General features: G+C 40.0%; 3 protein-coding genes and 1 pseudogene across 3 annotated transcripts; 3 read left to right on the forward strand and 1 right to left on the reverse strand.

Moving 5' to 3' along the window:
- The first annotated feature begins 570 nt into the window (after nucleotides 1-570).
- Nucleotides 571-1,505, forward strand: LOC115690369 (uncharacterized). The gene has a single exon (XM_030616698.2). The coding sequence runs from the start codon at nucleotides 784-786 to the stop codon at nucleotides 1,276-1,278; it is 495 nt and encodes a 164-aa protein (XP_030472558.1). The 5' UTR covers nucleotides 571-783; the 3' UTR covers nucleotides 1,279-1,505.
- Nucleotides 1,506-8,981: 7,476 nt separating this feature from the next.
- LOC115690352 (serine carboxypeptidase-like 18) lies at nucleotides 8,982-11,111 on the forward strand (annotated as a pseudogene).
- A 1,643-nt stretch (nucleotides 11,112-12,754) lies between these two features.
- LOC115690351 (uncharacterized mitochondrial protein AtMg00810-like) lies at nucleotides 12,755-13,273 on the reverse strand. The gene has a single exon (XM_030616685.2). It carries the CDS (start codon nucleotides 13,271-13,273, stop codon nucleotides 12,755-12,757), a length of 519 nt encoding a protein of 172 aa, XP_030472545.2.
- Nucleotides 13,274-19,034: 5,761 nt separating this feature from the next.
- On the forward strand, nucleotides 19,035-24,362 carry LOC115690337 (serine carboxypeptidase-like 18). The gene is made up of 14 exons (XM_030616665.2): nucleotides 19,035-19,315; nucleotides 19,453-19,589; nucleotides 21,688-21,764; nucleotides 21,846-21,968; nucleotides 22,130-22,232; nucleotides 22,320-22,357; nucleotides 22,456-22,557; nucleotides 22,768-22,854; nucleotides 22,937-23,089; nucleotides 23,193-23,264; nucleotides 23,361-23,479; nucleotides 23,744-23,857; nucleotides 23,933-23,987; nucleotides 24,108-24,362. Exons 1-14 carry the CDS (start codon nucleotides 19,134-19,136, stop codon nucleotides 24,189-24,191), a joined length of 1,446 nt encoding a protein of 481 aa, XP_030472525.1. The 5' UTR covers nucleotides 19,035-19,133; the 3' UTR covers nucleotides 24,192-24,362.
- Nucleotides 24,363-25,927: the final 1,565 nt, after the last annotated feature.

Raw genomic sequence — 25,927 nt, forward strand, 5'->3', positions numbered from 1 at the left:
CCATTTTCCATGGTTTGACATGTTGTATCTATCCATCGTATACATGTATATGACATTTTCTTTTGGTCTTGTCTATTCTAACTTTCAACTCTCTCACTTGCTCTCTATGAGATTAATCGAAACCCACACTTAAAACTAAACGTTCGCACCCCCAACTCCCGAGAAGGTGGGGATTCGAACTCCCCAATGGGAAGGGTGGCCACTGGGGTTTGTATATGACATTTAGCTAGCTTCATAATGGTATAAATACATCACAAGAGGAGGTCAACTTTTGAACCTCCGCTCCATACACATACGTACGTATGCACGGAGATAAGAACATTTGAAGGCAGGCTGTGATTAATGGGTCAAGCAGGTAATGGTTTTCTCTCTTATTACTTGGTTTCTTATTTCTTCCGTTCAAATTTGGCCTACTGACGTCGCTCTCTTATCCTTTTCTGTCATCAATTTGGTCTTATTTAATGCCGGCTTTGAATAAGTCCTCACGTTCCCATGCATTACATTACACTTTCAATTACGTCTTTCTCCCTAATTTATTCGAATTCAAACCGCTCATGCTAACCTTGATTCCAGGAAAGAAACCCCACAAGCCAAAGCCCTGTTTTTTAAAGCCGTCCAACCACTCTTTATATACTCATATGATCTTTCTCGTGAAACTCACACCCGAAACGTGTACCAAAGAAAAAGAAAAGCTTCTCGTTCTTCTCGTTCTTCGTCTTCTCCTTCTTTCTTGTTTTTATTGCTCTCTCGGGGAATTGCTCAATTGTGCAATTTGAAGAAGCCATGAGGAGCACCAAAGCGGCCAGCAAGCAAAGCAAGATCAAGCACGTGATGACGGCGCCCTTGAGGATCGTGAGCAAGGCCCGGAACTTCTACATGAGAAGCATGGAGGACTTGGCCGGCAGGGTCGGCCAGGGCGGTGGAGTCGGTGGCCCCGCCGCTCCGATCACGACGCTGCCCAAGAGCTTCAGCGTGAACTCATCCAAGGGGAGCAATGACGACGAGGACTTCCGGGAGTTGGTGAGGGCCGTTTCGAAGAGGAGAGGCTTGGACATGACGGGTTTCGAGTCGCAAACCGGGTACGGGTCCAATAGCGGTAGCAATAATGTTTATGGTGTGGACAGGAGCCAAAGCGTGGGGTTGGGGAAAATTGGGAGGATTGATGAGAACATGGCTTCTGACGAGTTTGAGGAAGATAGGCTGAAGCTGAAGGCCGATTTGGCGTTCCCAAGAAGCAGAAGCCATGCTGTTGGCAGGAGAAATGTCGGGTTCTATTAAATGCAAAAGGGCCAGAAACTTTGGTGGACATAAGATGTTGGAATTGGTGAAGATCAAAATGTACATAATAAGAGTTTGTGGGAGCGTCTGTTTCGACTTTTGTACCTTCGTGGTTTGGATCAAATTTGCGATTCTTTCAGTGCAGGTCTTCTCTTTGTTTTCATGGTTGTCGTTGGAAAGGTGTCGCTGTTAATGCTACTCGATCAATGGTGTTTTTGTTAAGGGTACTTTGTCTTTCCATTCGACCTCATGGATCATAATGGCACAAAAATAAACGAACATATATCTAATGACAGTTCAGAGAATATTAGGTAACATGTCTCCGTCAAGCTCTTTTCATTCTTGCACAGAGAAATTCTGGGCAATGGATCATTCTTATTGTAGTAAATCAATGTGAATTATAGTAAGCTGTTTCTTTCTAATGAAAATGGCAGCACGTTTCGCTTTCATTTACCAACATAGAAGACGTGTCATCGCATTTCACCAAGTGGTGTACCAACCTAGGAGTACCGTACCCCTCGATGTGCACCTTAGAAAATCCGATGCGCTTGAAGCTTCCACATCGCATTTCAAGGGTTTTCTTGGTGTGTGTATAAGGTGAGTACTGAGAGTAAAAAATTGTAATTTTGAAAATTCTATTTTTTTGATAATTGGCACAATACTCACACCAAAGCTATGAACAACCAAGAAATCACTATAGATTGGCAAATTTTGCAATTTGCTCTCTTCTAATTGCGGATTCGATTATTCATACAGCTCCAACAAACTATCTGAAATTGCTATGCGTCTAATTGAGGGAAAATTGTCTAAAAAGTTCAAAACATATTGCACTTTTACCAATTCAATCATAAACTTTTAATTTTGCTAACTGACTCCTAAACCTTTTCGCTTCTTACAAATTGAGTTCTAAACCTTTTTATTTTTTGCCAATTGACTCATAAACCTTTTCATTTCTTATTAATTGAGTTCATCAGGCTAATTTTGACCGGAATCGCTGACGTGGACGTCAGCCGGCCTGCGTGGTGCTGATGTGGACAATTTTTTTAATTATATTTTAATTTTTTTCTATTCTTTTTACTTTTTATCTTTTTCTTTTTTTTTCCTCCCCTTCTTTCTCCTCCAGCCAATTGCCGATTGTTGGCAAACGGCCAGAGGGGGGAGGGCTGGCGAGGTCGACCTTGCCAATCTCGGGCGAGGCTCGACCTCACCGGCCCTCCCCTCTGGCTAGTTGTTGACACTCAGTGACCGTCTGGAGGAGGAAGGAGGGGAGAAAAAAAATAAATAAAAAGGAAAAAGAATATAAAAAATAAAAATAAAAATAAAAAAATTCGAAAAATATTAACATATTATTATAATTATCCACGTCAACGCCACGTAGGCCGACCGACGTCCACGTCAGTACTTTCTGGCCAAAATTGGCCGGATGGACTCAATTGGTAAGAAGTGAAAATGTTTAGAACTCAATTGACAAAACTGAATGGTTTAGAACTGAATTAGCAAAAGTGCAATAGGTTTAGGACGTTATGGACAATTTTCCCGTCTAATTGACGATCGATCTTCTATTTGGGATTGCATATTATCACTATCACCAGCATCATCATTCATGATCTTGAAGTAAGAACAGGGACAAAAAGCCGAAAAATAACTGCGGATAAGAACAGTAATAATCTTGTTATTGCTGCAGATATGTCTTAAGCTTATGAGCAATTGAAATTCTTAGGAAGTTCTTGCTGCATCCGCTCAAGAGTTTTCTATTTCCAAATTCGGAAGTACGTATCATGTGTCAAAGGAAACAATAACGTGTCCTGATTCAGTTACAATCTCTCCACCACTCGCTCATCAAGCAAGATCAATTCTTTCCAAAGAGAAAAGATCACGATGACGTGTCTTGATTCAGCTATAATCTCTTCACCACTTGCTTATCAAGCAAGATCAATTCTTTCCAAAGAGAAGAGATCATGATTTTATTCTTCATTAATTCCGTAACCCTAGCTTGTATTATATAAAGACATCACAATGCGTAGCCGAAGAATGAAACAAAAAAATTCTATTACTAAAACACAAAACACTTATTGGTAATTGCCACCCATTCTCATCTTGTTAGTTCATTGCTTTACATCATGAACTTGCAATTGAGTGCGTTCTCGGCTAATTCGTCACCAGTTTTCTTTGGCCGGTGGCTGCCAATTTATCATTAATTAGTCAAGGTTAATTTAGCTTCTATTGATCTTCCGTTTCGCTTGTCAAATCCTCTCTCTCGGTCAAAGCCAATGCAAAAGTTTGTAAAAATAATGTAACTTGACAATGGGTCATCAATCGTCATGACTGATGAATAGGTACGGAACTACAGAGGGAGTTAAAGGCCAGAATAATTTCCTATGGTAATAAGAAAGCTCTCTCTATGATTTTGATCTTTACAATATTTCAAGATATAGGAAAAAACTGTACAAAATAGACGTGGTCTTTTTTTGTTAATCACGAAGAAGATCCTAATTCAACGTAGCTATAAAGACCGCTGATGGGTCAACCCTTAATAAGTTATTCGTTTTGCACGTTTTCTTGTGTTCTTTTCAATTCTGCCAGCTTTACATTCTTCTGTTAATAGCGTTCTTCAAGTCTCGTTTGACATTTCATATGTGGAAACTTCTGGAAAAGTCATACACAGGCCACGTCAACGTTCCTATTCTATCAATCATCGCCGTTACATCTAAGCTGCATTGATGTTAACCTCGTGAGGCTATACAGGCCAAGACCCAACACACCTTCATTTGTACTATCAAGTCTATCATCATGTTGAACTTTCTCTTCAAGCTCTCGTAGCTTGAACAATCAAACCCTAATCTTGTGCTCAGTCTTATCCCGTTTCTAAGTTATAGTTTCTCTACCAGCACGTGCGCACTAGCGAGCAAAAATGGCGGCATCTAAGCAAAGCAAGTTCAAGCATGTAATAGGAGCACCCGTTAGGGTTTTAAACAAGGTAAGAAATCTCTACATGAATAGCTTTATGGATTGCGCAAATAGGATTGATTACAGCGGACCTGCCGTTGGAGGTCCAACTGCTCAAGTGCCAACTCAATTGCCCAAAAGTTTCAGCATCAACTCCTTGGCGAACAATCATGACTTACTATGTACGAGTTTGTCTCGATCGGTTTCAAGGAGTGAAGTTGAGAAACCGGGAATCACGAGCAAGAATTGTCCAGCAAATGCTATGCAATCTAATTATGCAATGGGAATAAGGAGTTACAGTGTTGGAATAGGTGTGATAGGAAGAATTGATGAAGATGAGTCTTGTTCTTTTGAAGAGGATAAGGGAGACTTCTTGTACCCTAAATGCAGAAGTTATGCTACTAAAAGAAAGGTCGTGTATTACTAACTTTCCACACATGCATGGCTCAACATGTATGCATTGTGTTGATCATATATATGACCTGATTTGGTGGTTTAAAGCTCGAGTGATTTTCTGATTGCGAATTGGGGTTGCGCTATACCATTTGCTTCTTTTACTCTCTGTTGATTGCAATTTAATCAGCAAAACAATGATAGGATCATTCGTCGGCGGTCATTCGAGATAGTTCTTTCTTTTTTTTTTTCCCAATATGGGCAGGCAAAAAATCATGTTTGAAAGGGTAACTAAGTGAGTTCTAGAGGAGCTTTCCAAGTTTAATCGTATATACAAGGCCATCTTTTCCAATTCTCTTTGAGCAAAACAAGTCTTCTAAAGCAAAAGTGATGAGGAGTGGTTCATATTCGAGTTTCTACTTGGGACCACTCTTAACTCTGACCATTCGCATTTGACATGCGGAAGAAGTTTTGATTCAATAGTTGTTGGTATTGATTTGATATCTGTGGTCCATTCACATCAGAGTAATCACCAGTGACGCCCAATTGAAAATACCTTCTTTTTCATCGATCTTCAACACATAAGGAGTTAAAAACGCCAGAATAGTTCCCTATAATAATAACAAAGTTCTTTCTATAGTATTGATCTTCAAAAAATTTCAACATACAGAATAAAATTGGGAGAAATTATCCAATAAGACTTAAACCTATTATACGAATGTCAATTCCAAACTAAATTTAGTCAGGAACTTTTGCGCAAAATTTCAATATAGTCTTTCCGGTCAATTTTCGCCAGGAATTATTGACATAGCGGATGCCAAGGAGGACGGCCGGCGATGACTGGACTTCCAACAATTTCATGAGAAAATTGACCGGAATGATTATATTGGAATATCATGCAAAGGTCTATGACTAAATTAGTAAAATTAAAAAGTTTATGACTGAATTGACATTTCCACAATAGATTTTACGACTGATTGGGTAATTTTATTGAAAAAAAAAAACTGTACGAAATAGACACGGTCTTGTGTTGCGCCAGAGACTAGCTAGTTCTAAATTACGAAGAAGATCCTAATTCAACCAAACCATAAAGATTGCAGATGGGTCAGCCCTTAAAAAATAATGTCCTTGGGTCAAATCCCCCTTAAAAAGAAGAACTAATTCTTTAGGTCGGGTCTCAATTCTAGTGCGAATATATATATTTTTGTCTCAAATATAAATGTGTGTAGCTGTACAGAGTAATATACTCCAAAAGAGTCTTTATCCTTTTTGCGGATTCAACTAGGCCTCTTTATCAAATTCTTTCCCCCTCCCTCAAACCTCAATTTGTCTTCCACACCGCGGATGCGATCTCTACGCTCCGAGGCATCCGCCGAAATGGAAGGGAGGGGCTTTAAAGCCGAGCCCTGGGGGAAAATCAGTGTTATCGCGCCTCCATTTGTTTCTCGAAAAAATTTGCAGAGGAAGGAAAGTTTGGAGACTTTTGGAGCGATCTCTTTCTCAGGGTCGACGTTAATGGCGAATCGAAGTATCGAGAGTTCCTAGTTTTTGAATTGAAGACCAAGCGAGCGCTGATTTCCCGCCATTGAAGACGGACCGAAGCAACGTCTTTTTTGGTGCCTTGAATCTCGTTAACCAGCGACGTGGAGGTAACGTACACACCTGTAATTATACGTCGGAGTTTTAACGGGATCATTAGAAGGAAATCTACGCGATCAGATTTGAGTACTAGTGGAAGTTTGTGAATTTTTCATGAAAAAAAAAGAAAATAGATTTATAATTCGATCTAAAATTGATTTCTATTCATTAGGTGATTTGTTTTGTACGTTTTCTTGTGTTCTTTTCGTTTCTGCCAGCTTTATATTCTCTATTAATACCATTTTTGAAATGACATTTGACATTTTACACGTTGATAATTTGAAATAGTCATGCACACGCCACGTCGATGTTCCTATTCCTTGCCATTTTATCTGAACTGCATTGATGTCATTGGGCTATATAGACCAAGACCCAACGCACTTTCATCTGTACTATCATCATATTGAACTTTCTCTTCAAACTCTCATAGCTTGAACAAAATAAAAAATCCCTAATCTTGTGCTCAGATTATTCCCTTTCTAAGTTATAATTTCTTTATGTGTGCGTGCGCGTAGGTGAGCAAAAATGGCGAGGTCTAAGCAAAGCAAGTTCAAGCACATAATAGGAGCCCCCATTAGGGTTTTAAACAAGGTTAGAAATCTCTATATGGACAGCTTAATGGATTGCGCAACTAGGATTGAGTACAGCGGACCCGCTGTCGGAGGTCCAGCTGCTCAAGTGCCGACTCTATTGCACAAAAGTTTCTATGTCTACTCTTCAGTGAACGATCACGGCGCGCAAAGTACGAGTCTGTCTCGATTGGTTTTGAGGATAGATCCAAGGAGTGAAGTCGAGAAATCGGGAATCAATGGCAAGATTCAGCGGGTGAACGCTATGCAATCTAATTATGCGATGGGAATGAGGAGTTATAGTGTTGGGGTAGGTGTGATAGGAAGAATTGATGAAGATAAGTGTTGTTCCTTTGAAGAGGAGAAGGGAGATTTCTTGTATACTACTAAAAGAAAGGTTGTATACTACTAACTTTTCAGATACACACGGCTCAACCTGCGTACAATGTTTTGACCAAAAAAAAAAACCTGCATACAATGTGTCGATGATATATATGACCTGATTTGGCGGATAGAAGCTCGAGTAATTTTCTAATTGCAAATAGGGAATGTGCCATATCATCTATTTTATACTTTGGTTAATATCATGAAAAACTCCAAACCGGTACACCTTTGACAAATTTACCTCAAACTAATTTTTTGACCACCAAAAATCCTAAATTGGTACACTTGTGATAAATTTACCCAAAACTAATTTTTTAACAATCAAAAACCCTGAACTGGTACATTTGTGACAAATTTACTCCACGTTAAATTGAATTAATACCACAAAAAATCACTTTTCACATTATTAACGTAATATATATATATATATTTTAGACAAGCGAAGCCACTTTATCTTGCGCCAATTATAATGTTTTAAGCTTGCTTCATAAGTTTGAATACACGTTAACACGATCCATTATAAAAAAAAAAATTTGCCTTTCCTTTTTTTACCCATTTTTTTTTTGGAAACGACCCACTTTGCTAATTTGATAACTTGATAGAATATAACATTTACTTACTTTGTTTGCATTTTAGAACATAAGTGAGCGGTGATAATGAAATGCATTCTTGGGATATTAATTGCCATTAGTGATTGTTCAATGAAGGAGCCTTGATTGAGGGCCAAGCCATTTGTTGGGCCTCCCTTGTTACCCAATCCCGCCACCCATCACAAAAGAGAAATGTTAATTTTGGGTCGGGTTTTACACGTCCATTTATCCTAGAGCCTAGCTATGCCCAGTACTAGTAGGCTACTGAGCTGAGCCCATGATCAAAGCCATAATGGAGAAATGATGTGTTGCATGCCTGATACTTGAAGCTGATCTAACTGACAATATATCAAGAAGGCTTGTGACAGGTTCAGGCTGCAGAAGTAACTATGGAACTGCTTATGAACCATCTGACTAGTCACAAAATAATGTAACGGTGCACTTTGAGCATTCAATATCTGCAAATTTTTGCATCAGATCTCTAGCGAAATGATCAACTAATTATGCAAACAATGGATGGTGGACTGGCCATTGTTTGTTTCATGCCTGAGAACTTATTAGATAAGTTGAACATTAATTAGCTTTCACAGGATTCTTCATGCCAAAGAAAAATCAGCAAAATATGGAACTGGTTTTCAAAGGCTATTGCATTCTCACTCTGGATGCACAACAGGATGTACATTATTTGTACACTGGCTTCCTCTCTGGAAATAGCCGTAATTAGCTTCTTCATAAATGCAGGTCCAATGGAGTTTGATATTGAGAATTATAAAGGAGGATTGCCAAAATTGCGACCTTATGAGTACGCATGGACAAAGGTCTCATCACTCACGCGCGCTTATCAATTTTCCCTCGCATTTTTTTTTAACAATGTAATAAATCAAGTTTTATGCTTTTCAGACGGCTAGCATCATATTTGTAGATTCGCCAGTTGGTACTGGTTTTTCTTATTCAACAACAGAAGAAGGTTGGTATACTTCAGACTCAAGTTCAGCAAAGCAAGCATGCGAGTTTCTCAGAAAGGTTAGTAATACAGGATCCGCAACAATATGATGCTTCTGACCAAGTGAATACAAAATTTGTTATCCATTGTTATGAAGGATTCTGTCACATTAAATTGAATGGAGTTTAATTATCTCTTTAATGATCAACTCACTTAAAACATGCAATGCTTATACACACACTGGTTGGTCGAACACCCTCAGTATCTCACTGTTCAACTATTCATTGGCGGTGATTCTTACTCTGGCATGGTGGTTCCCCTTGTCACCAAATATGTAGTGGATGGTATATCTTTCACATGGATTAATATCTTTTTCTTGTTGTCCATACAAGATTCAGTCTAAATAATTTTTGGCTTTTTTCTATGGACTTTTAGCTAACAAGGATGGTGTCGTGCCACACCCAAATCTCAAGGTAAAATTTAACCTTGGAGCTCCAGTTCTCACTTCTGCATGATCCAGCTTCAATGTGGCATTGGGGTCTTAAGCTGCTGATGGGATGTTGATCTTCAGTGTTATCTAATTGGAAGTCCTAGAACAGATTCAGTCATTGATGAGAACTCGAAGATTGTATTTGCTCACAGGATGGCACTTATCTCTGATGAACTCTATGAGGTGATTTAACCCTCTCCGGGAAGTCGGCTTCTTTTTCTCCTAGATTGATGCAGTCTTGAAGTGACTCTTTGGTTCAAAAATTTCTACGAGCATTCTCAAAAGCTACATAACATATCTTGGCTTTTATTAATTAAGTTATCAGGATGTCATATTCCTACATATGTTCCCATTCTTTGCCACATGGTATGGACTATGGTTACCCTTGTCAACAGTGAAGTCATCTGTTAAGCTTATCTAAACTATTCTGTTATCTATACTTTCCAGGCAGCAAAAACAAGTTGTAATGAGACCTATGTTAATGTGGATCCATCAAATACAGAGTGCAGGACTGCTCTTGGGAAAATCAAAATGGTAATACCAATCAAGACCTTCAATATGGAGACTTTCTCAAGTTTTAATCAGGCGTCAGACTGAATCATATTCTCAAATTGCAGTGTGTTAAAGATCTATTCCGCAGTGACATTTTGGAACCAAAGTGTGTCCTCGCATCCCCTAAAATGAACCCAGAAATTGGTCGTCGATCTCTACAAGAGGATACAACAGAGTTTTTTCTTTCACCCCTGAGAATTCCTGAATATTGGTGCAGGGTAAAATCACCGTTTTCGTTTATTAGTTAATTACATGTTATGGGAAATGTCTCTCTTTCTGTTCACAAATCATGAGTGCCTTATCTATAATTTTGATTCTTTTTGCAGTACTTTAACTATGCTTTGTCCTACACGTGGTCAAATGATCTTAGGGTCCAGAAAGCTTTAAATGTTCGAGCGGTAAGTTAGTTTAATTGGTTGGGTGATTACTCATAAGGGTAGTGACAATTTCATTCTTGCAAAATTATTTATAGGTCTCTGTAAAAATGAATACAGGGGACAGTATTGAACTGGAAGAGGTGCAACAGAAGCATGGCATCCACAAAAGACATTCAGAGCGTCGTTGAAGTTCATAAAAACCTCAGCACACTGGGATTAGAGGTCTTGGTGGAGTGGTAATTACTAGCGTCCCTCTGAGTTCCCACTCTACCAATAAACTTTGTCCGGTATGCTTGCATAGTCAATTCATCACTTTCATCTGGTACCGAGGAAATAGGCCTTTGTCCCAAATACCAGCATGAATAAGTGGAAGCAAAAACGTCGTTGATCACAATGCATAGGTTACAGCTTAACGAACATTTTGTTTGACAAGGAGGTACCTGTAGCTTCTAACCTCCTTATAGACTGTTTGATGCAGCAGTGATCGTGACATGGTTTTTCCATTTGTGGTACGGTTGAATGGATAAAACGTCTCAATTTGACGGTTGTAAATGACTGGCGACCATGGTTTGTGGATGGTCAAGTTGCAGGGTGAGTTCTCTCTTTCAATGTAGTCTTTGCTGCTTTAACGTGTTTCGAGCTGAAAGTCCTAGGTCACTGAACTGCAGAGACACGAAGAAATACTCAGAACATGGATATCGATTAACTTATGCTACAGTCAAGGTATGCAACTTTTATGTTGCTTTCTATTTTTTCTTTCCATTTTGCTGTTTTGATGTCTGTCGTTTACTTACACAAGCGAATGGAGTAATTGAAGCAACGTGGTTTTGCGTCCTTTGTAGGGTGTTGGACACACAGCTCCAGAATATTATAGAAGAGAATGCTACGAAATGTTTATGAGCTGGATCCATTATCTTCCGCACTAGTTGACAGTTAGGATTTTGGACAGTATTATAAATTTATAATGTCTTCTCTCTTCTTGTATCATCAGAGCCAGTAATCTGTATCGTTTCGACCATCGCAATAACAAAAATAAATAAATAAATACCACACAACCATTTCCTAATTTTCAGTGTTCTCATTTAGTGGATTCACATAATGCAGAGTTCATTAATTGATTTCATAGATCTCCATGATAATATCATTGGAGATATGCAAGACTAGTTCCTTCCCAAGTTTTCCCCCACATTTTTGGGACAACTTAACCCATGTAAATTCATAATACAAATACCCATAAAAAGAAAGTTTCAAAATGTTAACTATGTAACCAACTACGTTGATCCTGCTATCTTCTGCAAGTTCAGTCCTTTCTGGTTCCAATGTAAAGTATCTTCCTGAGTATGATGGAGAACTCCCCTTCAGTTTAACTATAGTACTTGTGCAGGTTCATTGCATTTCTTGATGTTCTAGTCAATTGATATGACATTGAGGGTGCTTGTGTTGTTATTTTCCCGATTCCTTCAGGAACTAGGCTGATCGGACTGGCGAAACCGGCCCGGAGTATATTATTATTTTTTATTCAGCAAGGGAAAACGTATAGATTATTTGTGAGAGTAATCTCTTTTATTAATAATAACATCCCTGTGATTAGTAACTCTCAATATATTTAAGAACTTTTGAGAAAGTAAATAAAACATTTAAAAGATAAATAACACTGCCGATTCCAAGGACAACCTGGGAACTAGATTGGGATTGGCCTGTCCGATCTAGTCCAGTTCTAGGGTGGACACAGTCGGTTTCCGGTTCCACAGACTAGGAATTGACCTTATTCAATCAGGATTCCGGTTCCAGGGTGCGAAACGATCCACCCCGGAACCCATCACTCCTAATGTGGACCAATTAACATTTGCACTTGTTCAAATCAAGAGATGCTGGGATCATGTCCATTTTCTATCAATTAATTGACTTGAAAAAAGTCAAAACGCACTCAATTGTGTTTAAAGGAGTGGAATCTTTTCTTCTGCTAAACGACCAGTAGAATCCCAAGTGTTAGAATTATTAACATCCATGAAGTTGAGAGGAAGAAGGAACTTCTAAGAAGAAGAAGAAGGATCAATGAGTAAGAATCTTTTCTGTCGTTTATGATTCTTATCTTGCATTTCCATTGATACAACCTCCTGCATTTATAGGATTTTACAAGGTGAACAATAACTACAGTTAAGGAATCACAAATGAAAACTAAACAACTGATTTGACGATTGATGCAGAGGAGGAAGATCTGGTTTCTGATTTGGTGGAGCTTGATTGTTGCTGATATGATTCTGTTAGTATCCCCCCGCAAGTTGACTGGGCTGAATGGACAGTCGACTTGGACCATAGCATCCAAAACCTGGCCGATGAGAGTCCTTTGGTGAAGATGTCAGCTGGTTGATCGACGGACGAGATATAATGAACTGAGTGTTGAAGGTGTGCCAAGCGCTCCCGTATGAAGTGAAAATCAATCTTCACATGCTTTGTGCGGGCATGGAAGACTGGATTTGCGGTGAGATAGATGGTCGAGAGATTGTCACACTAGAGAGTGGGCAAATGTGGAGGTATTGCCCTAAGGTCACGAAGAAGAAACTCTATCCAAATGAGCTCGGCTGTGGTTGCTGCTAGGCTTTTGTATTTTGCTTCTGTGCTAGAGCGAGCAACTGTTCGTTGTTTGTGAGAACTCCAAGAAATAAGGTTGGAACCAAGATAGATGCAGAAGCCACCAACGGAACGTCGGTTGTCTCGGTCATCGGCCCAGCTGGCGTTGGAGAATGCATGGAGAGCTGTGGATGACATGCAGATGAAGTGTAGCCCGTGCCATGGAGTGTTAGCAAGATAGCGCGGGATCCGCTTGACAGCTTGCCAACTATGATGGTGGGAGCATGAAGGAACTGACAGGCGGTGTTCACAGAGTAAGATATATCAGGGTGTGTGAGTGTGAGGTACTGAAGAGCTCCAACAATGCTGCGATAAAGTATAGGATCAGGCATAGGATCACCGGATTGAGCAGATAATGGTTCATCGGTGGTGCAAGAAGTAGGTGCAACTCTAGCTTCGGTCATCTTAGACCGTTGCAGGATCTCTTGAGTGAACTTGGCTTGATTGAGTAGAAGGCCGGTGGAGGTATGCTGTACTTCCATTTCCGGAAAATAGTGAAGGGGTCCGAGGTCTTTGATGGCAAATTCACCTTGGAGTGAGTTAAGTAAGGCTTGCAGAGGAGCTTGAGGTGACCCTGTGAGGATGATATCATCCACATATACAAGCAGAAAAGTACTGTAATGTGTAGTATGCATAATGAAGAGAGAGGAGTCCGTAGTAGATAGGCAGAACCTGATTTTGAGGAGATATAAATAGAGCCGCTGGTAGCACGCACGCGGCCCTTACTTCAAACCATAGAGAGAGCGTCGAAGATGGCAGACATGAGTCGGACGATGGGGATCAACAAATCCTTATGGTTGCGTCATGTAGACTTCTTCAGATAAGTGACAGTGAAGGAAAGCATTGGAGACATCTAGTTGATGAATGGGCCACCCTCGGGAGTAAGTTACAACAACGACTGTGCGGATGGTGACTGGTTTGGCTACTGGGTTGAATGTCTCCGTATAGTCAATTCCCTGTTGTTGGTGATAGCCTTTGGCAACTAGTCGAGCCTTGTACCTTTCAAGGGAGCCATCGGACTTGAGTTTGACTTTGAAAATCCATTTGCAGCCGATTGGGCAGACATGAGAAGGTGGTGGTACAAATTCCCAAGTTCCATTTTTGAATAAGGCGTTATATTCTGCCGCCATAATTGCTCATCAATCTGGATCTCAGGATGCCTGCGTGAAGCAAGTAGGCTCGATGGGAGTCTGTGTGCCTGTAGTCAAAGCAAAAGTTTGATTTTTTGTGAGCATTCGCCTGTGAATTGTGCCATCTCTCAACCGAGTGATCATGGGATGTGTTGGGACTGAGGTGGAAGTGGCCGAAGTAGAGGAGTTGGAACTGTCAGGCTCCAGAGCTGTGGAGGGAGCTGCGGATGGAGTTGGTGAGAGAGACGGTGCGGACGCAGAGTTAGGATCTACTATTGTAGACGTAGAGGGCAGTTCGGAGTTGTCCGTCGATGGTAGAGGCAGCACCACATTTGTAGGAGGAGGAGCAAAGCATGGTGGTAGAGAAGGTGGATCTCCAAATGGAAAGGTGTTCTCATCGAAAACCGCATCAGCCGCAGTGAAGATCTTACTAGTTCGCGGGCAGTAACATTGATAGCCTCTATACCCCGGAGGATAGCCAAGAAAGATGTAGTGTTGAGATCTGGGGGCATGCTTGTGAGTAGTATAGGGACGCAAATATGAGAAAACTGTGCACTTGAAAACTTTGAGGTGTGACACCTCTGGTCGCGTTTTGAATAGTGTTTGCCAGGGTGTGAGATTGTTGAGGAGAGGAGTCGAAGTCCTGTTGATTAGATGTACAGCCGTTTCAAAAGCATACTCCCAGAACTAGTAGGGAATTGAGGCGTGAGACATAAGTGCGAGGCTTGTCTCGACAATGTGGCTGTGTTTGCGTTTTGCTGTGCCATTCTAAAATGAGGCATAGGGACAAGATACTCGTTGATGTATACCATGTTGGAGGAGATGGTTGCGCACTTCAGTAGAGCGACGAAATCCTGGTGCATCATCACACTGAATTGTTTGAAGTTGATGCTGCAATTGAGTTTCAGAAAATTTGTGGAAAGCCTTGAAACTGTTTGCAAATTGATCACAAGTGGTAAAGGAATAATACCAAGTGAAACGTGAATGATCATCGACAAAACAGACATAATATTTATATCCCGAAACAGAAGTGAGAGGGGACAGGCCCCAAACATCAAAGTGAACTAATTTAAGAGGAAATTTAGCTTTAGAAGGGGATAGGGGGTGGGGTTGGCATTTACTCTTGCTAAGAGCACGGGCCGTACAATGTGAGTGAGACGACTTGTAAAATTTAGTTTGTGTGGATTGAAGGAGACGTGCTACTCTATCTGATGACGCATGACCTAGCCATTGATGCCACAAATTTAAGGAACTAAGAAAGGCAGAAGGAGACTTGTCAGAGGTGGAGACCCGGTATAGACCGTTCTCAAGATGACCTCGGAGGAATACCTAACCAGTATGAGCACATAGAGCAACAAATGAGGTAGGGTAAAACAAGAAAACGCAACTGTTATCGTGAGAAAATTTAGAAACTGATAGCAGATTTTTCGTAATATTGGGAACAACCAAGACATCGAAAAGACGGAATTGAGGACCTGATGAAGGCACGAATGTACCTGTGTGAGTAATGAGAAGAGAAACTCCATCACCGACAGTCAATTGTTGGTTCCCTTTGTACGGAATGACCTGTGAGAGGCCGAAACTGCTGTTGGTGATATGGTGGGCGGCCCCGGAATCAGGATACCAAGACTGGATATCCATAGCAGAAGGTGGAGTAGCAGGAGGGGCATAATAGGCCACTGGTTGAGTAGCTTCGGTTGGGGCTGAATAATTTGCCTGAGGTGGTGGTGGTGTCACAAACTTGGGATTAAAGCGCTCCTTGCAATTATTGGCTCAATGGCCTTGGCGGTGGCATATCTGACAGAACGGCCCAGAATTGTGCCGCTTGCCACCTCCATCAGATGATCGGTAGTTGGGAGAACCTATTGGTGTCGGCAGAAGTGGGTTGGTGTTGGATGGTCTTGCATTTGATGGGCTGAAATTTTGAGAGCCTCCTTTAGGCTGTTGAGGTGTGAATCGTGTTTGGTGAGATATAAAAGCAGCACGTGGAGGAGTATTGGAGGTCATTTTGCCCAACTCTAGTCTTCCTTCGTGTTGAAGCAGCAATCCGTGAAGAGCATCGCGTGAGAGTGCCCCTGATTGAGAGATGACAAAGATCGCTGTGTCTAATCCGAAAAATTCTAGGCCAAGACCATGGAAGATGTGCATGTGATATTCGTTGGCTGAGAGAGGTTCTCCAATGGTGGCCAATTGATCTGTGATGGTGGCTACCTCTTGAAGGAACTCTGTGATTGTGCTGCTTCCTTTAGTGATGGATTGAAATTGAAGCCGCAAAGCCAATGCCTGTGCTGTTGATTGTGCTACATAGGACTCGGAGAGGTATTTCCAGAGACTCAGAGAGGTATTTCCAGATGGCTGCTACAGTGGTGTGGTTCGTCAATTGGGCGACAACAGGGGAGGTGGATGAATTGAGGATCCACCCCATCGCAATTGAGTCACGGATTCGCCATGCCTTGTATTTTGGATTAGGAATTGCTGTGGTGTTGTTGGATACGTGACGAATGTATTGCTAAGGAGCCGGTTCTGAGCCATCAAGAACAGAGAGGAGGTTGGCTACTTGTAGGTATGGAGAAATTTGAGCTTTCCAGATTAGGTAATTTTGTCCAGTGAGCTTCTCCCCTCTGGTAGGTGGAGGCTGGATGTCGAGTTGGGTGCTGCAATGTGAGGATTGACAGCGGCAGCGGTTAATTCTGAGGAGGGAGGAATTGGGTTTGTGTCGGATCGAGAGCTTTCGCTGGATGGCTCTGGTACCATGTTAGAATTATTAACATCCATGAAATTGAGAGGAAGAAGGAACTTCTAAGAATAAGGAGGAGGATGAATGAGTAAGAATCTTTTCTGTTGTTTATGATTCTTATCGTGCATTTCCATTGACAAAACCTCCTGCATTTATAGGATTTTACAAGGTGAACAATATCTACAATTAAGGAATCACAAATGGAAACTAAATAATTGATTTGATTATTGATGCAGAGGAGGAAGATCTGGTTTCTGATTTGGCGGAGCTTGATTGTTGCTGATTTGATTCTGTTAACACCAAGATACCTTAAGACTTTACTTAATCGTCATCTTACTCTCTTAGCATGAAAGGATCAGTAGCACTGATTCAGTATTGGAAACGTGATGGCAGGAGCAGATTTTTTATACAGATACATAACCCCATTTGACTCAGCTGCCTTGGTTGAAGTATTAAAAAACACAGCAGGATGCCAAATTCGATTTCGACTGATTTAAGAGGGTGACAGACCGACAGTTTCTTCGCTATCAGAATGAGTTGGAAAGTGGATTTTCTAATCACGCATCATTATCTTCATATATATGTATATTATATACTGAACGTTTACCAAACCACAAGCTCTCCACGCACGTGACCACCAGTGAACTTTGAAACCCAAAGACGTATCCATGTCATTCTATCTACCGGTTATGGCATAAGCCCCAAAGGAACTGGTGGACCAACCACGTGAAAACCTACCAACATGGTCCTGATCCGACATGGTCCCACCGATGAGGACAAGATCGAGAAGTCACGTTTTGAAGCAATAAAGAGGACTCGTTTCGACATTACTAAAGTCGTGCTCAACATTATTTTCAGCCATCTCTATTCATTTAAAAACTCTTTTCACATTTTCTTTATCTATATTTTATCATTTCACTGAGAGTAAACAGATACCATCTTTAATGACCCCCTTTGAACGTGTCATCAAATCACCTCGTAGTTACACTTTCGCCAATTTTAAGGATTGATTTAAACAGACAATTGCAGGGTGAGGGCCTGTCTGTTTGATCACACCTTAATATTGTAGAGCCACTTGGCATCCATCCCAAGAAATGGTTAGATACACCTACGAGGTAAAAAAGGTTATGTTTCGGAATAGGTGGGGACTGATGCCTGTGTTGCTCTACCGAGCTTCCGTACCTGCCCCTTCAGGGGTAGGTGGGGAAGATGAAGATATAATTAAACTAAGTTGTAACTTAGTTCTAATCCCCATATTAGTTGGTTTTCTAGATTTGAAAAATTCTTCTTTTTCTGAGGGAGAATGTAACTAGAAGAGGTAGCACGAGGACCAAAAATGTCATCCTTATTCTTTACTCGTATTTTTCTATTAATCATATTAATTTACTTAGTATTACTATTCTAGTTTCTAGATTGGTTTATCGTATAATCCACCAAATACGACCTAAAAATGTTCGGACTCTTACTAAAACCATCTCGTTAATGGAAAATTCTTTCTTTTCGCAAATGATATCGAATTTGGTGATAGAATTATAGAGAATTCTCAACTTATAGAAATAGATGTATTTAGCTTTGAATTAGTTGAGCCGATCACATGATTACAAAGTTCATGAGTTGTGTTATATATATGTGCGTGCGCACGCACGCACGCCCGCCTTGAAATTCAATAAATTTGATTAAAAAGTACTCTTTGATACTTTATACTAATCATTACTCATGCTTTGCAAATAGTAATCTTTACTTTAACGAAAAATATATTAGCTAGTGCATTAAATTGATTTACATAATTTCAACATAGCGTCTTTCTGAGATGCATTTTCTTTTTAAATGATTCCCATGACGAGTGTTCTTGAAACACATTTTAGTATACTTCAATTGAAAACAATATGGCTTTCTTTGTAACAAGGGGAGGGTCATTTTAACAATATCCAGCCATAGGTGACACTTAAATATGACAATAAAATGAAATTGTATTATAAGATGTTTGTAGTTTTTATCCTTCCAAAGAGGAAAAAGTTAGCCTTTTGTTATTATAATTTCACGCCTTTTCTCATTAACTCCATTTTCAATTGATCTAATTAAGCCCTTTTACATTTATAAATTCTTTAATCGAGTTTCTCCCACACCAAATCTATCGAAATTCAGCTGGCAAGACCGTCGGGCGACATTGCGATGTGACATGGATAAATTTTTCCAATGTGAACATCACTCGATACACCGGCCTTGCTTAAGATGTCTAAATTTTTCCACACATATGGGGGATTTAAATTAGAAAAACCGTCCAAGCATATGTGGGGGGGTGGCGGCGGGGAGAAGAATCCAATTTTCCAGTATGACAATAATTTAACTCTCCTGTTTGTTTGAACTTGAGCGCCACCCAACTGCCTCTTCTCTGTGTATTCTCTGCACTATATATAAGCTCACTCCCAGCTTTACAGAAACCCAAAGAACTGAAAAGAGAGCCCGTGGTGCTTAATGATGTCGAACATGGCAAGGGCTGTGCACTCAAAGTCATTGCTTTCCACGAAGTCATTTTCGAGGGTGCTCTTGTTTTCGCTTTTGACCCTGCTGTTCTGTGCGAGTTCGGTCCTTTCTGGTTCCATTGTGAAGTATCTTCCTGGGTATGAGGGAGAGCTTCCGTTCAAGCTCGAAACTGGGTAAAATTCTTGAACTCTCGATGCCTCCTTTTGGTGGGCTCTTGCTGATGATGTTCTTGAATTTGGTTGTCGTGTCGTGTCGAGTCGTGCTGTTGCATTTCTTGAATCGGGGTGAATTGTGCTGTCATGATCGTCAGGTACGTGACGGTGGACAGTTCGGAGCTGTTCTACTACTTCATTGAATCCCAAGGAGACCCAGAAGAGGATCCTATTTTCCTGTGGCTCACTGGAGGCCCCGGTTGCTCCTCCTTCAATGGCCTCATCTACGAGATAGGCACGTCTTCATATTCTGTCCCTTTCCTTATCATAAACGCTTTCTCGTTTTTTTGTTGGACGAGTGCCTTCATGGTTTCAGACGGAGTCGCTTTTTCTTGTGTCATGTATAACGAGTTCTTTAGGAACTTGCTATTTTAGGTGTGCTTTACAAGTGGGATTAATTGTTAATACGATCGGTTGCAAAAAAATCTGTCTTTTCCATTTCTCACCCGCTTTTCAACCGAAAAAGATCCATTTTCGCTAATTGGATGACTGTTCAATTTCGAACTTGAAGTAGATGAGCGTGGGATAATTCTTTTTTGTCATGGAGTCACCTTGAACTGTTGCTGGATTGGGGTTGGGCATGTGATACAGGAGAAGCTTCTTTACTATCTTCGTGATTCGAGAGATGTCTAAGTTTAGGTAGGACCTTCCTAGTTAGGAGGAGCATATTGACTGTTAGGTATGGTTTAACTTGCAGTTAAGTGAGCTTGGATCACAGAGTCTAAATACTTCTTCTTTTTTTTTTTGGTGTTGAGAAATGGAAAAAAATTACTCCAATTCACAGAAGAAGACCGTTTATCCTTGCCCAAAGATTAGTTAGTAGACTGACCTAGTTAAATTCTTGTAAATTAGAGAGAAAATTCGCACGTAGTTTGTAATTCAGATATTTTCTTCTCTGTTCTTCCTTAATTTGAGTTCGGTTCAGTACCGATGTTTGATAGTTCAAGGGAACGTGCCTGGATATGCAATTATGGACAATAAAACTGCCGTAGGTAAGTGCAATTTCCCAGTGAGATCTCTGCCATTATACTTTTAATTTGGAATTGGTTTCTTGGAGTAGGTAAGCAGTTTTGACTGAAGCTACAGTTAACCATCTAAACTAGGAAGGAAATTTCGACCAAAAAAATTAAAAACTAGGAAGGAAATGAAGGAAATATAATGAGAGTGATAATTGAAGCAAACGAAGAGAAATGAATTGCAATTCCCCTCCCTTGTGTGGATATATCGTGAGATAAGTTGATAGAATATAACAGTTCTTTAATTTATTCGCACTTGAGAATATGACAGAGCGGTAATAAGGAAATACACTTTTGGAATTTTAATTGCCAGTAGTGATTGCTGTATCTTGTCTCTAGAGCTCAGTGAAGTAGCCTTGATTGAGGACCAAGCCGCGTATGTTGGGCGTAACTTGTCACACAATCCCACCCCATCACAAGAAAGAAAGATGTTGATTTTGGGTCAGGTTTTTACATGTAGAGTACTTTCCCGGGCGCACCCATTTATCCGAGGGCCTAGCTATGCCCTGCAGGCTATTGAGCCCATGACCAAGTCTATAAGAAGGGACGATATGTCCGTACCTGATACATGAAGCTGATCTAGTATTTTCTTGTTCTCGAATGGTGAAAAGTTTGAACCTGACATGATATCAAGAACGTTTGTAACAGCTTTAGGCTGCTGAAGCAAATATAGAACTGCTTATGAACCATCTGACTAGTCACAAAATGAAGTGAAATTAAAGGAAAAAAAAGAAAAAACAGTAGCAATCGAGGTGTTAAATGGACTAGACCATGTGTGCGGTCATTAAGAAGTTTCAGTAGCACATAGACATCATCAAGCTGGTGTTAGCTCCATTTCGATTATTCTTGTGCTACAGGACCTAGAAAATATTTGCTAGGATGCAATGATTGGATTAGTTATCCGTCAGATCTTCACTTATGCTGTTGTACCAGACTGTGTGGAAGAAGCAAATTTCAAAATTCAACACGGTTTGGATCTGAGACATGGCTAATGTTGTTCTAATCTGATTTTTAAGCAGCATTTATCTTGCTAACATGGTAATGACACACTTGAGCATTCATTATCAGCAAATATTTGAGTGATATCTCTAGCAAAATGTATTGGCAAATTATGGATTGTGGACTGTCCATTGTCCGTTTCATGCCCGAGAACTTATTAGACGAGTCAAACATTATGTAGCTTTTACAGGATTCCTTATGACCTATTTGCAAAGAAAAATCAGCAAGATATGAAACTGGTTTTCAAGGACATTGCATTCTCATGCACACTGGCTTCCTCTCTGGAAATAGCCATAATTAGCTTATTCATAAATGCAGGTCCAATGGAGTTTGATATTGAGAATTATAAAGGAGGATTGCCAAAATTGCGACCTTATGAGTACGCATGGACAAAGGTCTCATCACTCACACAAGCTATTCATTTTCCCTTGCATTTTTGTGAACTTCGTCATGAATCTAATTCTTTTGCTCTTCAGACAGCTAGCATCATATTTGTAGATTCGCCAGTTGGTACTGGTTTTTCTTATTCAACAACAGATGAAGGTTGGTATTCTTCAGACTCAAGTTCAGCAAAGCAAGCATACGAGTTTCTCAGAAAGGTTAGTAATACAGGATAAGCAACAATATGATGCTTCTGACCAAGTGAAGACAGAACTTGTTATCCATTCTTATGAAGGATTCTGTCACATTAAATTGAATTAAGTTAAATTTACTCTTTAATCGTCGACTGACTTAAAAAAGGCAATGCTTATACACACAGTGGATGGTCGATCACCCGCAATATCTCGCTACTCAACTATTCATTGGCGGTGATTCTTACTCTGGCATGACGGTTCCCCTTGTCACCAAATATGTAGTGGAGGGTATATCTTTCGCCAAAATCAATATCTTTTTTTTGTCCATACTAGATTCAGTCTAAATATTTTTGGCTTTTTTCTACGGACTTTTAGCTAACAAGGATGGTGTCGTGCCACGCCTGAATCTCAAGGTAAAATTTAATTTTGGAGCTCCAGTGCTCACTTCTGCATGAACCAGCTTCAATATGTCATCGAGGTCTTAAGCTGCTGATGGGATGTTGATCTTCAGGGTTATCTAGTTGGAAGTCCAAGAACAGATTCAGTTGTTGATGAAAACTCGAAGATTGTATTTGCTCACAGGATGGCACTGATCTCTGATGAACTCTATGAGGTAATTGAACCCTCTCCTTTAAGTCTCCTTTTTCTCCAAGATTGATGCAGTCTTGAAGTGACTCTTTGGTTTGAAAATTTCTACGAGCATTCTCGAAAGCTATATATCATAGCTTGGTATGGCCACACGGTGTGGACTATATAGTACCCTCGTCAGCAGTGAAGTCATCTGTCAGCTTATCTAAACTATATTGTTATCTATGCTTTACAGGCAGCAAAAATAAGTTGTAATGAGACCTATGTTAATGTGGATCCATCAAATACGGAGTGCTGGACTGCTCTTGGGGCAATCAAAAAGGTAATACAAATCAAGACCTTCAATATGGAGATTTTCTCTAGGTTAATCAGGCATCAGACTGAATCATATTCTCGAATTGCAGTGTGTTAAAGATCTTTTCCGCAATGACATTTTGGAACCAAAGTGTGTCTTCGCATCCCCTAAAATGAACCCAGAAATTGGTCGTCGATCTGTACAAGAGGATACGACAGAGTTTATTCTTTCACCCCCGAGAATTCCTGAATATTGGTGCCGGGTAAGATTGCCGTTCTGTTTATTAGTTAATTACATGTTACGGGAAATGACTTTCTCTTTCTGTTCACATATCACGAGTGCTATAATTATGATTCTTTGTGCAGAACTTTAACTACGCTTTGTCCTATACGTGGTCTAATGATCTTAGGGTCCAGAAAGCTTTAAATGTTCGACTGGTAAGTTAAAATAAATGGTTGAGTGATTACTCATAAGGGTAGTGACAGTTTGATTCTTGCAAAATTATTGATACGTTTCTGTAATAATGAACACAGGGGACAGTAATGGACTGGAAGAGGTGCAACAAAAGCTTAGCATACACAAAAGACATTCAGAGCGTTGTTGAAGTCCACAAAAGCCTCAGCACACTGGGTTTAGAGGTCTTGGTGGAGTGGTAATTACTAGCACGCCTTTGCGTTCTCAATCTACTCATAAATTTTGTCCGGTATGCTTGCTAAGTATCAAGGCACCACTATAGCGTAGTCATGTATGATTTCATCTTGAACTGAGCAAATCGTCCCTTGTCCCAAATACCAGCATGACTAAGTGGAAGCAAAAACGTTGTTGATCATAAAGCATAGGTTACAGCTTAATAAACATTTTGTTTGACAAGGAGGTACCTGTAGCTTCTCACCTTCTTATACCCCTCTTGATGCAGCGGTGACCGTGACATGGTTGTTCCATTTGTGGGTACGGTTGAATGGATAAAACGTCTCAATTTGACGGTCGTAAATGACTGGCGACCGTGGTTTGTGGATGGTCAAGTTGCAGGGTGAGTTCTCTCTTTCAATGTAGTCTTTGCCACTTTAACGAGTTTGAGCTGAAGTCCTAGATCGCTGAACTGCAGATACACGAAGAAATACTCAGAACATGGATATCGATTAACTTATGCTACAGTCAAGGTATGCAACTTCTATGTTGCTTTCTTTTTATGGCTTTTCGTTTTGCTGTTTTGATGCCTAGCGTTTACTTTCACAAGCGAATGGAGTAATTGAAGCAACGTGGTTTTGCGTCCTTTGTAGGGTGCTGGACACACAGCTCCAGAATATTATAGAAGAGAATGCTTCGAAATGTTTATGAGATGGGTCCATTATTATCCTCTCTAGTTGTCGGTTTGGATTATGGACAGTACCATAATGTGCTCTCTCTCCTTGTATCATCAGAGCCAGTAATCTGTATCGTTTTGACTATCGCAATAACAAAAATTGAAGAGCACTAGTAGTACAAATCTGTACCGTAGTCCTCCGGAGTGTGCTAATGAGTATCGCATTTTATCAGGCGGCCCTTTGTCATGAGTAAACAAGCTTCCTTTCATTTTAGCAATCCAGTCTCTCCGGTGGTTGCAAATAAACGCAATATGAACTAGACAGTCAGCCAAAATGTAAAAAGATCGTTAGCATCGGAAATTTCTTGCCGTGTACTCTCATTGTGCACAAACTAAATGAACACCGAGCGCCTTGTGCAGCCACTGCGGCGGTGCTTTGCGGAATTGTCACTGCCGTTTTGACAGCTCCATGGGTTTGGTCCAACACTGTCAATGGAAGAGTTTAAGAAACAAATGTTTATGACTGAATTGGCACAAATATAATAAATTTAAGACCTTTATGATAATTTTCCCACCAAAATGACTAAGTAACATTTGAGCTTACTCTACTACTTGGCCATCAACAAACCATGCCCTCCGGTTCGTGTCGATTGTCGAACCAAGAGACTTTATCCATAGTTCATCAGTGGATGTCTGAATAAATCTTTGTTTCTTGATGACGAGAAAAGTTGTATCCTGCAAATCACGTTCTCCCTTGCCATGTAATCCGAAGTGAAATACTCCTTCGGCATCAATCGACGTGCGGATGGTGATTTGACTTGCCCTAGCAAAGGCCTGCATTGTCCAACCCAAAATCTTAAGTCATGAATTTAAGGGCGGGGTGTTGTGCCACATAAAATGCCCTCGAACCTTAGGGAGGAAGGGAATGGATCTAGTCGTCTTTGCCCACGGACACCATACTTGTCCTTCGTCCATGATGAGTTTTACTTATTCTATGGAAATATAAATCTTGAATGGCTAACTCTTGTATTTCATGAGAGCTCAAATCTAGAATGGCTTATGTCGATGATGTATGATATATAAGCAGCGGCTCAAGCTTGTTGATTGACTTTTGAACACAATCCTTTCCAGGTGTAGTATTTGCTCAACGTGTAATGTCATTCTTAATCTTTTAATTCGTTTAATATGGTCCTTGAATCATTCATAAATGTTCAATGTGGTAAGTAAACTTTCAATTTGTTTCAATCTAGTCCTCAACTTTCCCTAAAAAAGTTAAAAGTTTTCAAAATTACCTTTTATCTTTATAAATACTACTGTGCTTCCAGTTAAGAATCTCATCCAGAGTTATATTGGGTTGATATTCCTACTATTTTACAAGAAAATTACAAACAAATTAATATCCGTATTAAATATGATTAAGAAAATACTTATTTTAAAAATAAAAGGAATATGAATCCAATATAACTCTATATAATGCTATTATTTTACTATTATAGAGATCAAAATTAAAATATACTCAAATGGAACTATAATTATATTTATAAAGATCCAAAGGTGAGAAAAACGATAGCATATCATTTGTTAATTCAAGAAATAGATTAGAATTAAAAGATGATATGAAATCTAGGCAATAGTGTAGCTATGAAAACTTTTGGATAGTACCAAAGGATCGATTCAATTTTGTTATAGAAAGTTGAGGGACTAGATTAAACAAATTAGATATTTAGGAACTAGATTGAACATTTAATAAAAGTTCAAAAGCCCTATCAAACGAATTAAAAGTTTCAGTATAACATT

Source organism: Syzygium oleosum, unplaced genomic scaffold, assembly GCF_021117445.2.
Source record: "Syzygium oleosum isolate NSW1041296 unplaced genomic scaffold, Sole_v2.1 Sole_v2.33, whole genome shotgun sequence".
NCBI classification, from domain to species: Eukaryota; Viridiplantae; Streptophyta; class Magnoliopsida; order Myrtales; family Myrtaceae; genus Syzygium; species Syzygium oleosum.